Below are 17,118 nucleotides of genomic sequence, written 5' to 3' on the forward strand. Positions count from 1 at the left end.
GTTTGTAACTATTAAGATAGTATAACAATTTGGTTGTTATTTTGGTATGAAATACACCAAATTTAAATATCACCAATTTAAACAACATTATTGTTTCACTTTCAATATGTATACCTCAATCAAACCAAAAACCAAATATGTTATGCAATACCAAGAAATTTAACAAAAATGGCGTATCCACAGACGTATAGCATACACCAAGCAATTTTAATGTTTATAAATTATCTACAATATATCAAATACACCAAAAAATCTACCTAAAAATAAAGAAAATAAATATATAAAGTCAAGTTTCGAACTAACAATCATGGGAAAAAAATCATCTTTTAAATTCATTAAGTAAACCAATCAGCAATTCCGTCGTAAAACATATAAATACACCAACCAACACTAACACCATCCATACAACACTACTATTGCCAGATCATAAAAAAGCAATCACAAAAAAAAAACACAAAATATTGTATATCTAATATGTAAACCAATCACCAATTCCATCGTGCTTTATTTACATATACTTTTTACATTCATAGTCTATTGTGTTGAATTAGAATCAAATCAAAATCCTATTCATATTCATAATTGAATAAACTTTCAGAATAGAGGTAACATAGAGTTTGTTTTGGTATAAGAGAGAAGATATCAATTATACATGGAAAGTAAATAAATGAAAATTGGAAAAAAAAAAAAAAAAAAAGGGGAGAAAAACGTGTGACTTCACGTCTCGCATATTGTTTTCCTTTTTTTTCTTCTACTTTTCCCTTTTATTAAATTTTATTAATATTATTTTCTATTTTTGAAAAAAAAACTATTGTTATATTGATGAAAAACAAAACTATTGTTATATAGTGGTTATTAAGGTGCTTATTTTGTATATTTATGTTTTTTGCCCTTTTCATAATGAGAATTGATAATCGTATTATACAAATACATTTGTTTAAGAGAATACTTTTGAAGTAAAAAGTCTCAAATTCAGAACCTTACCCTGCGTGTATTTCATGAAAACGAACTCATCGATAACCTACTTGATAGAGCCGGCATGGATTGAAGAATGATCAGTTGATTGATAATCGTATTATACAAATACATTTGTTTAAGAGAATACTTTTGAAGTAAAAAAGTCTCAAATTCAGAACCTTACCCTGCGTGAATTTCATGAAAAACGAACTCATCGATAACCTACTTGATAGAGCCGTCATGGATTGAAGAATGATCAGTTGAGCACTCTTTATCGTAAAATTATGAAAATTATAGTGTAAAAAAAACACTGATCCAGTAACAAGGATACAAAATCATTGGTATCAGCTGCCAAAAGTAAAAACTGAACTCTGTTTCTCAAAATAACTGACAAATAATTGGAGAAAAACAACAAAACATTTAAAGAAAAGTATAATTTAGCCATGGCCTTGTACAAATTCCATCATAGACATACATTATCTTAACTTTTACATATGTTGTATAAAAACATATTATGATGCTTGTTTCACTATAAAGTACTCTAAACGCGCTGCCATATAATGAGGGATTTTACAGCTACGCGTGAAGGCCTTGTAAACTGCAAGAGCTGTATAAACGTTATTGGATTTAACTTGTATACACTGACAGCGTTGACAATTTTCACATTGTTATAAGGTGTAACCTGTCTTATTTTCTAGATTACTGATTCCACTTTACATTAAACGGTTACTTGTCAGTGTATAGAAGTTAAACTCAAAACTTTGCTGCAACTCTAGTCAACTGCATAACTGGTAAACTACATGCTCTATTTTTCACCTTTTGCTAGTCAGTCATTAACAGCCATTGTATTCGGGGAGTCGGGGGTCGGGGAGAAGCCTAAGTTTAACCTATTGACTTTTGAGAACTCTAACCTCTTTCAGATTTCTAACATATGTACCCTAACTTTGTATTTAGACAAACCAGAGCTATATGTGATTACAGAGAGAGTACGATATCAAATTACTCGGCCGGTTGAAGCTGGATATGCGGGCAAGTCCTATATGGTTCTCCTCTTGTCCATAGATGCTTCAGCTCACCTCTTTTTGCTGCCAACATCAAAAATGTGCCTGGAATTGACAACAACAGATCTCAGTGTACTTCTATATCAAGAACATAACAAGAATATGAAAGGATGAGCTTTTAATGTCTAGAACAGTAAACAAGGGCAGCCAAATGCACAAAGCATCCCGCGTTAGCAAGATCCAGAGAAGGGTCGCACCCCAAGGGGTCTTATTTATATAGTCTACCCTGATGGAAGCATTAGTGGCTGCTTGCCTGCTTCCATGACTCGAACCCATGACCTGAAGACCACACGGAGACAACTTTACCGTTGCTACAAGGATTCCCTTCATATGTCTAGAACAGTAAAAAAATAAGGCAGACTTCAGCCTTCATACATGGACTGCCAAATCATGTCTATAGTATGTCCTAAATTCCGAAACTGGCCCCTCTTTCTTTCTTCTATTTTCTGCTATATAGCCAGATTAGTCAACATTTATCTCTTTCAATGCAACAAGATCTTATTTCTGCTCCAAAATAATTTTTATGACAGTATGAATGCCTTTTTCTGCTTCCTGTAACATACCTAATGTGGCCGGAACTATATATAGCAAAGCAGGTTGACCATGGCCATCCATCAAGTTCAGAGCCACATATGTTGCAAATAAACCTGTTCAAGAAAATAACAGTCAAACAAGAACTTCGATTAATCCTAAATCTAGCAGAATTTGGTAACAGTTTCAAGATGCAATACATGTATATCCCAACTTTTCAGTTGGTCACAGAAAACATGTTAACTTTTGATGAGATGAAAGGGTAGGTATCAAGCTCAAATGTAGACACATGGCCCCCAAAAGAAAAAGAACCTCAAACATTGAGAACATATAACCTTAAAATGTTTCATGAGCTCTAACATTTATGATCTAATTATCTTAACGGTAACAGGAATTGTGGGCAAAAAGAAGAAAATGTGACTGCTATCTGTCACTTTCCAGGTAGCGTGACATTATTCTATGAGCAATCCTTAGTTTTTATTAGACCAAAAAGATGAAGGGAACGCTGGGAGCGGGAAGAGAGAGATGAGACGTGAAAACGCAAACTGGTATGATCTGTATTGACAAAGAGAAGATGGTATAACTTGGTTACAAGAAGAGCATTATGACAAGTGATTAAATCAAATCACATTTTTTAATGCAAGTTATACCTAAACCATAAGCAGTCATAGTCCATAGAAAATAACCGGCTTGAAGGCTCTTCTTGCACAACCAGTCATATCTGCAACAAAGAGCATAATGTAACAAATAAAAACAAAGAGGTAAAAAGTTTTTGATTGCCTTTATATTTCAAGTTGTAAGCATGAAGCATTAATCATGATACCTCAACCCTTTTTGTTTTATTGATAAGTAGAAAACCCCCTACTTTGGAAGGGCAACAACAACTACTACTAAGACTTGGTCCCAAACAAGAAATTAGGTACATCATTTTCTATAAATTATTACTTTCTTGCGGGCAAGCAAAAGTGCTCTTGGCAACCATAAAACATATAGCCTCCCAGAGGCACCAGCCGGGCCTACAGTCTTTCTGCTAATTGTGTAGACCAAGTGCATAAATCATGCCTTCTTTGGAGATGAAAACTGTGGTGTAACAAAAAAAAGCTGAAGCTTTCAAAGACATAGGGCTTTGTGGAAAACATCAATGGTTTAAGTGCAACTGTGATTCAACTCAACGACCAAATCTTAAAATGAAAGCTACTAGTAATCCAGGTATTAGATACACAAGGCTTTATGGAACCATATTAATGGGTGAAACACAAGTTTCATTTAGCTAGTGATCAAACCTTAGTGAAAATGCTACTAGTAATCCTGGTAAAATTATGTCGCCAAACCCAATGATGCTGTAGCCACCCCAGGGATCACATATTCGCGGGATTTTCAGTAACATGGGAATTCCTTCTTCTCCGCTTTTATAACCACGTGCAACCTGCATCGAAGACAACAACTTCTCATTTGCCAACACCAACACCCTTTTGTAACAGGCAGGGCTGAAAATAGCAAAATACCCAAGTGAACCTAAGATAGAGACCAGCGACCAAGTATGAGCTTACCTCTATCATCACACTCTTGTGGAACACCCATTTGGAAACAAATACCCAAAAAATGTCATAGAAGAAAGCACAAGTAAGAAGAACTGTTCCCACCTGATAATATCAAAGAAAAGAATAATGTTAATCTCCTTTAATGGCTTCACTGCCAGTTCATGTTAAAGTCACAGAATTTGAGTTTAGCCTATAGAGGGGTCATAAAAGCTAAGTTGTTGGGACTCTTCACTTTCGGTGCCACACCCGTGTTGACACGACGTTGGTGTGGGTGTGGGGGTCCTAACAGGATTTGGTCAGCTGACAATAAAGTTTGATATCCTGCAAGTTAGCTTTGCAAACCTCCCTTGTGAGTTCAAGGGATTAGGTTGCGTATCTGTTTACTAAACCTTTAGGGGTTTCCAGATTGAATTACATTTGCAACAAGCAAGGGGCTGGATGCACATGATAAATGTCTCTAGCATGACAGGAGTGTTCAGTGAAAAAGGGTTTCGATATTCTTACTGTAAACCATTGTATTCATTCATGTACGTATAAAGTCAGTCATAAGTGACTGACAACTTTACTCCCCTCTCACTCCTTTTTTTTACATCTGTTGGGGGAAAAAACGAAAAATAGATGTCACTCAATTCAAAGGTATTGTCAGTATTAGCTCTTTGAGGAGCATTTATCTGCTCACTGTTGACGTATAAAATTAGGGCACAACATTTAAGAAGGAATTGCTAATCCAAGGTTAGAAGCCCCGAGGAGAGAAGGTGCTGTCAGAAAATGATTTGCTTGTGGTCTAAATACCAGAAACAATTACTCACAAAATCCACCCTGTAATGAGAAAACCAGCACAATGAATTGATTTACCTTGAGATTGGGAACTCGTATGATCTGAAGAACGGTGATGATCAATGCCATACCCTAGTTAAGAGAAGAAAGAAAATAAGGTCATACGTTTTTATTGATAAAGGTAAATTGGTCATTAATTGAAGAGGCATACACCAAATAGACAATATTAAGCTGATAAGAACACATACTACACTTGATCTCAGACAAAAGCCACAGTGAGGTATACACCTCGTATACATGGTATATACAAAAAATGCAAGTTACATGAGAACATATTTATCCACAAACAACATCCAAGCCTTGACACATTGGAGTATCATGTGTGCTCCAAAGTGAACACAAAACAAAATGATTCCCCTTATATTTACATGAGAACTTTCAACTCCCTCACACACTTTCTATTTTTCTCCTTCCAAACTGTCCACATGAGCACAAAGAAGGTTACCTCCCATGCTTTTCTCCACGTGTTCTTCCTCCTGAATTTCCCTCCAAGTAGCCTAATGATTCGTGGCATTACCCACTTACGTATCTCATCCTGTGCTTCACAATCTAAGTTTGAACTAGCAATGTAATGTGTAATAATAGATGGCCTCCCCTTCTCTACATGAAGAACTAGCAATGTAATGTGTACTATAACTTTTTATAAAAGAGAGATAAAAAGGTGCTCAAGAACACAGGTACTGCAATATAGGTGCTGAGGTTTCTACCCATATATTGATAATATAAAAGGAGCAGATTTCCCCTTTTTTCTCACAATAAATACTTTGAAGTACATGTCTACTCATTTTCAAACATATCATGACTTCACGTTGACAAGATCAGAGCAGCTTCTTTTTCTTTTGAAGTACATAAAAAGGAGTTTATTCCTTCAACTGAATAAGTTGATATCACCGCAACAAAATGTCAATTTTTTACATGGTTCACTAGCACATAAGACCAATATCACAACTTCTTGCATACCCAGTGGTTAGACATCACTCCATGGCAAAACTTACATTAGAGCATCTCTTTAACCAGTAGGTAGAATCAGTCAGGTGAAACAGGGAAACAAAAGACAGATTATTTGCATTATGTGAAGGTAGGCAGTTGGATTTATAAATAAATACAAAAAATTACAAGGGAACAAGTGTAATATGATAATAGTTCTTACAAGTATGTCTTGACCTATCCAAGCAAAGGAGACATGACGGAAAACCGCCCACATAACAGCGAAAGCTAAGCAGAAAGGAGAAATTGCCAGAGTAAGATATGAAACAGGCCCCAGAAGTGGAACTTTAAGAAACGATTCTTGAGCATGTTCAAACCATCTGAAACTACAAATAATGACTGTTAGCCACATGTGACATGTCTGAGAACCAACTAATGAAATGACATTATGGTAAGTAAAATGAAATTACACCTTGTCTCAAGAATAAAATAACAGAAACCTAGTCACAATCACCAATTCAACATTATTACTAATGACGACGGGCTCTTAGAGCACCATCGTGAAAAGATAAGGAAAACTTCAACTAAGGATAAAAAAACGGATATTAATTATTGCTCTGTGCTTGATAAAAAGAAGCCATAGTTTCCTCGAATCAAGGGATGAAGAATCCAGATGCAATTGTTACTGTTCTATCCTGAAATGCTATCCCAAACAAACATGAAAAGTGGGAAGAAATCAAACTAAAATGTTTAACCTGATGAGAAATAGGAAACAAAGCCTATGATATGCCTTAACAATTTTGAGCACTTTACAGTCAAAATGATATCATGTATATTTCTCCTTTAAGGGAATATTTTGCCTTCTTCAAAAGCCTACTTCTTCCGGAAGCCAAATATTTCCAAGTAACTGAAATATCATACAATGCCGAGGAGGCCCTTAGAATCTTCAAAGGGGTCATTGTCCTAAACAGATTATACACTTCTCACTTCAAGAAGTCAAACTAGGTATCTTTCATTAAGACTTTATATACCTTTTTTTGAGAATGGTAAACTTTACTTCTATATATCCACAGGTGTACTACAACAAAGTGTAGTCCCCCATCACAAAATTCTCTTTACAAAATCCTAATAATTCTACTTACAACCAGTCAATTGCATTAAAAACATTTCCAATGTTGTCTATAGCTACTTGTTTACACCAAAAATTGTAAAGGCCTAAGCAGTCTGTCTTGATCTTCTGTATGTTGCTCTTTTTGCCTTCAAAATGTCTCTGATTTCTCTCCTACCATATGGTCCACCAGATACATGCGGGAACCATCTTCCATATCTCCTCCTTTCTTCCTGCATTTCCATCATTGTTCCAACTTTTTAGCACTTCTTTGATTCTCCCAGGTTTCACCCACCTGATCTTCCTCTTGTGTAAGAACATCTGCCACAGTTGGTCTGTCCATTTACAATGCAAAAAGAGATGGTTAACTGTCTCTATTTGTTCTTCACATAGATAGCATCTAGAGCATAGGTTGTGTTTCCTCTTGTTAAGGTTTTGATGAGTGAGGATTGCTTCCTATATCAGTAACCATGTAAAGTAGTTTACCTTATAAGGCACTTTGGTCTTCCAAAGCATTCTCCATGGCCATCCTATCTCCTGAGTATTTGTTCCTGTCAGATCTGATCCTTGTAAGCAGATCTGACAGTGAAAATACCTTTGCTATCCACCTTCCACACCAAACTGTCCTTTTTCTTCTGTAAGGTTGAGATTTTGAGGGACTGTATTCTGAAAATCTGCTGTAACGTTCACTTCCCAGTCATTTAAATTCCTTCTTAGACGAAGATTCCAACCTTGTCCTGTCCATAGTTCAGCCACAGTAGCATCCTGAGCCTGGCATAAGTTGTAAAGTTCAGGAAAAGTTTGATTGAGAGGCCATTGCCCACACCATATATCCTTCCAGAAAGCCATCTTCTCTCCCTTTCCAACCTTGCAACTTGTTCTTGTTGAAACTAGTTGCCATAGCTTCCTGATGGATCTCCATACACTACAATTATAAGGAGTTGTCACCTCCTTTGTTATCCATCCATCCTGCATGCCATATTTTGACCTGATCACTTCTTTCCATAGAGCTTCTTCTGGAGATGCAAACTTCCATAACCACTTCATCATCAGACTTTTATTGTGTCTGTGTAGCTTCGTAATGTTTAAGCCCCTTCCTTTCTTGCTTTCCAGTAGCTCCTCCGATTTCACTAGATGATATTTCTTCTTGTCTTCACTTCCTTTCCATGTGAAGTTTCTCCTAACAACATCCAGTCTGTCAGTAACACTGGCTGGGATAGGAAAGAGTGACATCATATATGAAGGGATAGAGTCCATTACACTGCTTACCAAAGTGAGTCTGCCACCTGTGGATAGGTATTGGCTTTTCCAGTATGCTAATCTTTTTTCACACCTCTCTATCACACCACTCCATATGTTCTTGGACTTGCTCTTAGCTCCTAAGGGCATTCCCAGGTATGTGGTTGGGAGTTCACCCACTTTTCCCCCTAACTTTTCTGCCAGATCTTCAATGTTTGGCACTGTATTAACTGGGTATATGAAACTCTTACCCCAGTTTATGTGCAAACCAGAAACCGCTTCAAAGATGTTGAAAATAACTCTGAGAATTAACATTTGTTCCCCTGTGGCACCACAAAACACTAGAGTGTCATCTGCATATTGCAGATGTGTTATCTCTATATTATTACCTGCTATGTCTCCCACTTGAAATCCTCTGACCCATCCTCTGATTTTTGCTGTTTGTATGAGGTTGCTTAGTCCCTCCATGGCAAGGATGAAAAGGAAAGGGGACAGAGGATCCCCTTGCCTTAAACCCCTACCGGAGGAGAAAAAGCCACATGGACTTCTGCCATGATGAAAAGGAAAGGGAACAGAGGATCCCCTTGCCTTAAACCCCTACCGGAGGAGAAAAGGCCACATAGACTTCTGTTTATCAAAATTGAGAACTTTACTGTGCTGATACACTGTTTGATCCACCTGCGCCACCTTGAACCAAAACCCATCCTCTGCAGCATATTCATTAAGAAGTCCCAATTTAGGTGATCATATGCTTTCTGGATGTCCAGTTTACATAGAATCCCTGCTTGTTTGTCTTGTTTTCTTGAGTCTGCACACTCGTTTGCCACCAGTACTGCATCCATGATCTATCTGTTCTTGATGAAAGCCGTTTGTTGCCTTCCCACTAGCTTATGTATCACTCTTTTCAACCTTTCTACTAGGACCTTCGCAATTATTTTATATACTCCCCCCACAAGACTTATGGGCCTAAAATCATTAAGCTCCATTGCTCCTACCTTTTTTGGAATTAATGTCACAAAAGTAGCATTTATGCTTTTCACAAAAGTCCCCTCCCTGTGGAAAGCCTTGATGCTTTTAATATTCTGAAATACAAAAGCATCACAAAACAACCCTTCTCAGTAGTCTGCTAACCCATATTTTGGCATCTTCGTTTACTAAGGGTACTGTTTGGTTTTCTTAGCCATTCCACCCCTTACTAGTAATAGTTACTACCCCTTTCTGCCTATTTTATGTGGAATACATTCATTTTAGCAAAAATCATGACTCCTTTATGTACTTCAAAACAGTTAAACTTTACCCTTCCCAGGTTACCCTTAATGCATGATTTTGTAGCCACGGAAATGTCTATCGGATATTTTAAACCACAAGTGTCAAAGTCTTTGCCTGTTTTGAACGCCGTAGCCAGTCAAATACCTTTCCAAAAATTAAGACAGAGCGAGTAATATTTTTTATGGTTCAAATTAGTCTTGAACTACTACTCTTTTTTTTTTTGATGACAAGGGAAACCAGCAGCCGCTACCCTTTGGGTGCGCACAGGGTAAAACCCCCGCTCCTATGCAATAGCTCGCAAACCACATATGCAAGTTTAATGCCAGGATAATGGAAAAAGATTTTTGAAATGCTAAAGTTAGAATCAAACTGAAAGAGCTAATTTTCCAAACTTCTGCCTCTCATTTGCGAGAACAATTCCTCGTCATTGTTCTATACCCATTATTTAATTGTCAGTGCTTTCAGATTTTATTCCACATATTTTGATCTTTGCTTATGAGTTCATGCTATTATTGCACTGGAAGACGTGAATGTCCATAGATCCGGCCCCAACCAAAGCCTGCAAGAGTGTCATAATGTATTTAACAAGCCATGAGGGCCCACAATTATGGTTCAATATCATCAACTGTGCTAGGATTACACATTTAGATTTAAAAAGCATAGAAGAGAGTAGATGTACCAATGGTTACACAAACAGAAAGACAGCTTTGAACTTGCTTATAAGCATTGATGTTGCCAATGCGGATGTCTTATCAACACTTAAATAGATTGATCACTCCAAACCCGAGAATTACCTTAAGTCCCCTGAACTCAAGGGAGAAGTTTAAAGAGGAGGGTTAAAGGATGTGTAGGTTGATCCGAAACTTGTATAGGTTATTAGCTTGTACAGCTGCACATTCAGGGGAATATATCCTCCTTTCTGTACTAAATTTCCAAATAAAAAAGAAGTGCCCCAGTGGAAACTTAAAACTAATGAACACCTGCATCATTGAATGAGAGGGATTCGGTATTTATCCACTATCCACTACAATGGTTAATATAGAACAAAGAACGAAGGGGGCTGAATCAGCCAACCACCCAAGAAAAGGGGGAAATTTAAGTTTGGTCCCAATTCTACTCACAGTAATACTTGAAAATTCTCCTCTCACTCCGTTTCCTCTTCACCCTCCCTATTTTTCAAACAAACTGTTTGACACAATGTTATTAAAAAGATAACAACTAGTAACACCAATAAAATAAACATACCATGATAACACGGTCACCAAACAGGTTTGTAGACCCTGCAAGCACAATGAGGAATAGTGTCAGCATGGAATTCATAAATTGTCAAGTGGAGACAAGATGAGTTTATTCCGTTCATTTTGTTCATCTACTTCAAGTACTTAACTATCCCTTGCTAGCAAGTTATTAGCTTCAGCTCAACTAATATTGAATCACCTACAGATGGAAGTTATTAAGAGGTACAAAACGAAAATGTATTTAGTTGCTACCTTTATTGAGATTTATTAGTTGAATTAAAATTAATATATTGTATCCTTGGGTGTAGACTCCTCATTAGGTACTGTTGAACTGTGTCATACATCTCATTGGAAAGCTTAAATTGAGAGAGTACACTATTAATTATTAATTAATTACTTCATATGTCTTCAATACGCCCCCTCACGTGCTGATATAACTCTTTTTCTTCGCCTAGCACAGTAGCACGTCAATTCTTTTTTGATAATGGGGTGACAATGAGACTTGAACCCAGGAAAAGATTACCATGATGAACTATGTGACCATCTCATCTAAGAAACTTAGCTGATAGAGAAAATACATTATTAACTGATCACTTGATTATGTCTTTTATAGCTAAGAGACATACCTCAACACCGCCGATGCAAAATAGAACCACCAGAACCTCAATAAACCAGAAGGACATCAATTTGTAAAGCATAATCAAGAAGCAGGATGCAACCACCACGAACAGAAGTGCTGATGTTGTGTTGATGTCCAATACACCACCAGAATGAGTCACCTCCTTGCCACCATAATCATCTGAGCCATCCTACAAGAGCAAGATACATACTCAACCAAGTTGTCAAGGAGAGGTGCAATGAGCATTCGCATATCTAAAAAATGCAATGACTCACTAACGAGAGGGGAAAAGTAATCGGGGAATGACTATGACTTACTTTTAAGAACTTGTCCTGCTCAATTGCGGCTTCTCTAGCACTCCATGCAGACCAATAAGAAGCACATAAAATCGTAACAACTGACATAAGCCATAGAAACACTTCAGCTACATCAACCGTTGGACGTTTCGGAGAGTACATCTGCACAGAAACTGAGCAGAAGGGAAATCTGTAAGTCATAATTGTGGGAACAAATCCACAAGAATAGATTCCACATTAACTAATAGTGAAGCAAGATAAGGAAGCTGGTGAACCACAAGTAAGCATCTAACTACATTCCCCTCCAACCCCCCCCCCCTCCCCCCATCCCACCCCACAAATGGACTAACAAGAAATGAAATATAATAAGCCTACCTGTAGAACTGTTCCTGAGAAACTCTATCAGGCTTGTACCTGCATCTTGTGGCAGCATCACAGCAGGGATACCGATGTCCACATCAGATTCACCAGGATCACAAACCATCTTGAAGAGCTCTACAGAGAAATACGAGAAGAACACAAAATTATATTTAAACCCCCTTGGCCTGTGCATATCAAGAAACAATACTCGAAAAGTGTTTGTATTACAAGAACAAGAAATTCAGGTATTCATTTGTTTTTCCCAGGCATATTCTAATGAAGCTTAACGTATAGGCACCACATTCAGTTGAAATGTTATAATGCCTGCTATGTAGATTAGAGCAGTTTGCACAAGTACATATCAAGTTAAGAGCCTAAATTCATATTAGAACAAGGGAAAAGAAAAAGGAAATTACAGAGGAAAATGTTGAAATAAAAGCAGCAAAACCTGTTTGATTGTTTATAATGATGATTGCTGAAGCACCAGCAGCTTCTGCAACTTTTGCTTTTGTGGTGAAACTGCAATTACCTCGGTGCACCAGGATGGCCTCACTGGTGAGCTATCACACAATCAAGACCTAAAAGGTGAGTTTGCTACTTATATGACAACCAGTTGATGTCTCTGATAGAAGGAATCACGTTTTGCAAAAAAGGCAAGATAAATGTGAGATCAACCTTATTCCTAGGCATGCTACAACAATCTGGTGGGTCTGCAAAAGCAAGCCTCGTCTGATTAGCACGCTTCTCCTTTGATTCCAATGTGGGGCCAAATCGAGCACCAAGGCCAACAAACTGAGTTACTTCATTCCCGTTAACCCACGTTGGAACTTTTACCTATTTGAGGAAACACTATATAAGAGATGGATGTTGTGACAAGTGCAAATTTGAGAATAATAATTGAAGTACATTGGAGCACTATTCTGCTAACACAATGCCAAACAACAAAACATAACTTCTATGCCAGCCATACCATGGAATTATGTCAAATGAGCCAATACAGCACCGTGTGTCCCAGTAAGTTTTACAAACTACATGTATGACAAAACTATAGAATCAGGAGTATTCATCTCTATCTGTTCAATGATCAAGGAAATAAACAATTATCATGACAAAAGTGAAATTCACTTTTTATTAGTTCTAATCCATCAAGTTCAGGGCTCTATACATGTTGTATTAAAAGAAGACTACTGAGGATGGCAAATTTCCAGTTCTACCTAAGGCTGGGCACCGGAACGGGTTGTACCGGTACCGTTCCGGTTCGTTCCGGTTCGTTCCGGTCCGGTAGTATTCGGGACGGGATGGGATACATTGAACCGGTACACGGAACGTAACGGTATCATGATTTGGTACCGGTTCCGGTTCCGTTCCGGTCCGGTCCGGTACCGGTCCGGTCCCGGTAAATCATTTTTAATTAAAATAAAAAATAATATTTTTGTCATTATTTACTGTTATTAGCATTTCTTTTTTGTTTATTTAATTTTTTAAAATTACAAACTTAAGTTATTTAACTTACAAGTTATAAGTATAACTTAATAACTTATAAACTTCAAAAGATTCAAATCTTTAAAACTTTTAACATAACTACATAAGCTCAAAAACTTAAAAAAAAAAAACTTTATTAAACTTAACTTACAAACTTATATACGTAAAAATTTAAAAAAATATCTTTAAAATAAACTTAAGTAAAATTATTATAAATTTTAAAACTCAAATACTATAAACTAATATAACTTAGAAAAATAAAAAAAAACATTCGTATTTTCGTAATTCAAAATAACTCAAAAAAAATAATTATTTTTTGAAATAGCTATATGTGCCGTCCCGTTTATCCCATCCCGTTCCGTTCCAGTCCATTCCGGTCCGTCCCGGTTCTATCCCGGTATATAGTGGGACGGGACGGAAATGAGCCTCCATCCCGGTCGTTCCGGTCCGGTTCATCCCGGTACCGGTCAACAACCCGGTCAAACCGTCCCATTCCAGTCCGGTACCGGTTCGTTCCGGTCCGGTGCCCAGCCTTAGTTCTACCCATTTGGAAGTCCTTTTGATTTGACCTAATAAACTAATGCCATGGAGCAAGCTGGTGGTGGATTTAAGCTATCGAGCCTGCCTTTTCTGTTTGGGAGGTTTATTCCTTATTTTCTTAAAGAAATGGCAGAAACACAACCTGATGAATGATTCACTCAAAATGCACAAGAAAATGCACTGAAGAGTCATATCAACTATAGATGCAAATTAAACTTTGGGCATCAAAGATATCATACACTCCCAACCTGATTGGATGATCTTCAGGCCAGTATATTTGGGCATCACTATCACAATCTATAGTTGCCAAAATGGGTTCTACCCAGTAAAACCTTCAATTCCTGGCCTGGATGCTTTTAGACTGATACTTTATCTACTGTTATCAAAATAAGGATACACCAGAGGCAGTTGCCAAGTTCTATAATAAAGAACCTAATCTTCTTTTCTGCACATTAACCATTTTAACTTCATTCTTCCAATTCACTTCGCATATCTTTTTCCTTTCAGACTGAAAATATGGCTCTCTTAGACCTAACTCATCCCATAAAACCTATCTCATGAGGGGAGGAATGCCCATTCTCTCAACCAATTCGGGACTTAACATAGCCCAGCCCTTTCACTTGACCCATTCCCTTAATGGAAAAGGTATTCACCTCCAAAATTCAAGCAACTAATAAAGATTTTTTTTTAAAATTGCAACTAATAAAGTCAAACATGAAACATGTGGATGCAAATTTAAAAATTTGGAATTTTCGAGGTTGAGAAAGCATTGCATAGTGAAGGTACCGTGTACTATCTGGTCTGCGTTATACTTCCTTGGGATTAAGGTCTTTCCTTTTAAGAAAATTTGCAATTATTTTGAATGGCTCAATAAAGAAAGGTGGAAATTCAATTTGACCTGGAAAGCTTTTCAATTACTTTGTCTGCATGTAACATCTATGCAATAATTACCCTCAAATTACATGACCACCACATCTTAAAGCTCAAGGTACAGAGAGTTTGGAATTATTTATTTATTTTTAGAATTATAGCATTTCCCCTCATACACAGCCTAATCCTCTTTTCTGTTTCTTTTTTTTTTTTTTGGGGGGGGGGGGGGGGGGTTAAGCATATGAAAATATTTTCATTGATGGGTGTCAGTCAAACTAGAATGTAGGACCGCCACCTTCTATAATACAACAACTACAACATACCAAGTGTAGTCCATAAGTGGTGTCTAAGGAGGGTAGGATGTATGCAAACCTTACCCTTACATTTGTAGGGTATAGAGTATAAAGGTTGTTTCCTATAGACCCTCAGCTTAAAAGAGAAGTTTTCACCGCCTTCTCTAATACAAGTGAGCTCAAAAGAGATAGTATTCCCTCAGTCCCAAATTGTTTGTCACTATTGCTTTTAGATTAAAATTTTGATGGATGGGTTTACAATAAATTGTTTAGATATGATGTACTTTTTTATACGATTACCAAATAGGTAAACTTCATTTTACAAAAATTGCCCTCAAACTATTTGACCACCACATCTAAATGCTTAAGGTATAGACTTTTTAGGATTATAGCATGTTCCCTCACACGCGGCCGGTTAAGCATGTGAAAACATTTTGGTTGATGGGCAACCGTCAAACTAAAATGTAAAACCACCTCCTTATCCTAATACCATGTGAAATAGTACGACCACCTCATTTATTTCATATATAGGGAGAGAACACATTTATTAGTATGATTTTAGGTTTGCAACATCCGCTATTACTATGAACTCATTCTTTCTAACTCTACTATAAATCTCTACTCCACAGGACAAGTGGAGTAGAAATTGGGTGGTTAGGAGTAAATTTATCATCAGGATGCATCACGGATAAACTGCAAAATAAGCATTTAACAGAATAACAACACAGCAAGCATACTCTACCCACTGAAAATCTAATACAACAATAAATAACACAGAAAAATAGCAATGGAAAAATCCAATCTTTAACACCAAACAGATAATTTCAGTTATAACATAGAACCAATTAAATGTATCCCCTCTATTCCAAATTGCCAAGCACTATTACTATTACATTCAAATTCTTACGAATGAGTTTACAATAATTTATTTATTATTCTAATAATCGTGGTGTCTGTGCCAGCTCTCGCACACCTAGGCTAATTGCATACCTATCACCTCCCACCAACAAGTAACAGGTAACTAATGTTTTTGTCTATGCTAGGATTCGAACGTGAGACCTCATGGTACTCCAGGTTTCATACTAATAAGCAACCTTCAATTCTACAACATCAATAAAATTAACCTTAGAATTCAAATTAAAAATTAGATAAGTTAACAAAACCATAACACAAACCAGTAACAACTACAACAAACCAGATTTACATTTATACAAAACACAGAACAAACACATCCATACACATAAGCACAAAAAAAATAAACATTTTAGCAAGAAAGACTCAAAAAAAATTTCAAAATTCTGAAAAAGGAAAAAAAGTAGTTTAAAAGAATCAGATATTACCAGTACAAAATTGTTGTTACAACCAGGTCGATGTGGAGCTACATTATCTTGATGAACTATATCACCTCCAATAACCAAAAAACAAGAATTCAGCAAAAAAACAGCAAAAACTACACAAAAACAACAGGAAAAAACTCCTCTTTTAAACCCCATTTACTCAAAATTTCAAGAATTTTTTTCTCAATCTTGAAAATTAAAGTCAATGGGTGAATTGGGTGTTTATTAGTTTTTTTTTTTTTTTTGTGATGAAAATGTTTTTGAAGAGTGAAGGAAGTGGTCTATGTATGGAAAAAAAAAAAAGGGAAGGAAGAAAGAAATATAGTCAAGTTTTATTTTTAATTTATTTATTTAGTCAATAATGCATTGTTTGGGTGTTGTTACTTTTTCGGCTAATTTACGACAAGTACGACTGCCTTGTAACCGTTGATTTAATCAATTAAATTTTTAAGATTTATAGATTTCGCACACGCGGTGTTAACGAGTGGTTGACACGTTCTTCAAGTTTGTTGACTCTTTCCGAATGCAATTATTATTACCCTCTCCGTTAGCTCTGCACATTTCTTAAAAAATATTTTCTTATTTTCATTTAGTTATCACTATTTTAAATTTC

General features: G+C 36.6%; 1 protein-coding gene across 2 annotated transcripts; it reads right to left on the reverse strand.

Moving 5' to 3' along the window:
- Positions 1-1,641: 1,641 nt before the first annotated feature.
- On the reverse strand, positions 1,642-16,794 carry LOC125838957 (signal peptide peptidase-like 4). Of its 2 annotated transcripts, XM_049517955.1 has the most exons (14): positions 16,509-16,794; positions 12,659-12,817; positions 12,432-12,543; positions 11,999-12,118; positions 11,645-11,796; positions 11,335-11,517; positions 10,716-10,750; positions 6,078-6,240; positions 4,946-4,999; positions 4,100-4,192; positions 3,833-3,975; positions 3,200-3,270; positions 2,582-2,665; positions 1,642-2,063 (listed from the first exon to the last, which is right to left on the reverse strand). In XM_049517955.1, exons 1-14 carry the CDS (start codon positions 16,659-16,661, stop codon positions 1,957-1,959), a joined length of 1,629 nt encoding a protein of 542 aa, XP_049373912.1. In that variant the 5' UTR covers positions 16,662-16,794; the 3' UTR covers positions 1,642-1,956. The 2 variants fall into 2 exon arrangements, with proteins under 2 accessions (XP_049373912.1, XP_049373913.1); XM_049517956.1 differs by lacking the exon at positions 16,509-16,794 and having other exon boundaries at positions 12,432-12,561.
- Between the last annotated feature and the right edge of the window lie 324 nt (positions 16,795-17,118).

Source organism: Solanum verrucosum, unplaced genomic scaffold (assembly GCF_900185275.1).
Source record: "Solanum verrucosum unplaced genomic scaffold, falcon-dt-bn FXZP01000163.1, whole genome shotgun sequence".
NCBI classification, from domain to species: Eukaryota; Viridiplantae; Streptophyta; class Magnoliopsida; order Solanales; family Solanaceae; genus Solanum; species Solanum verrucosum.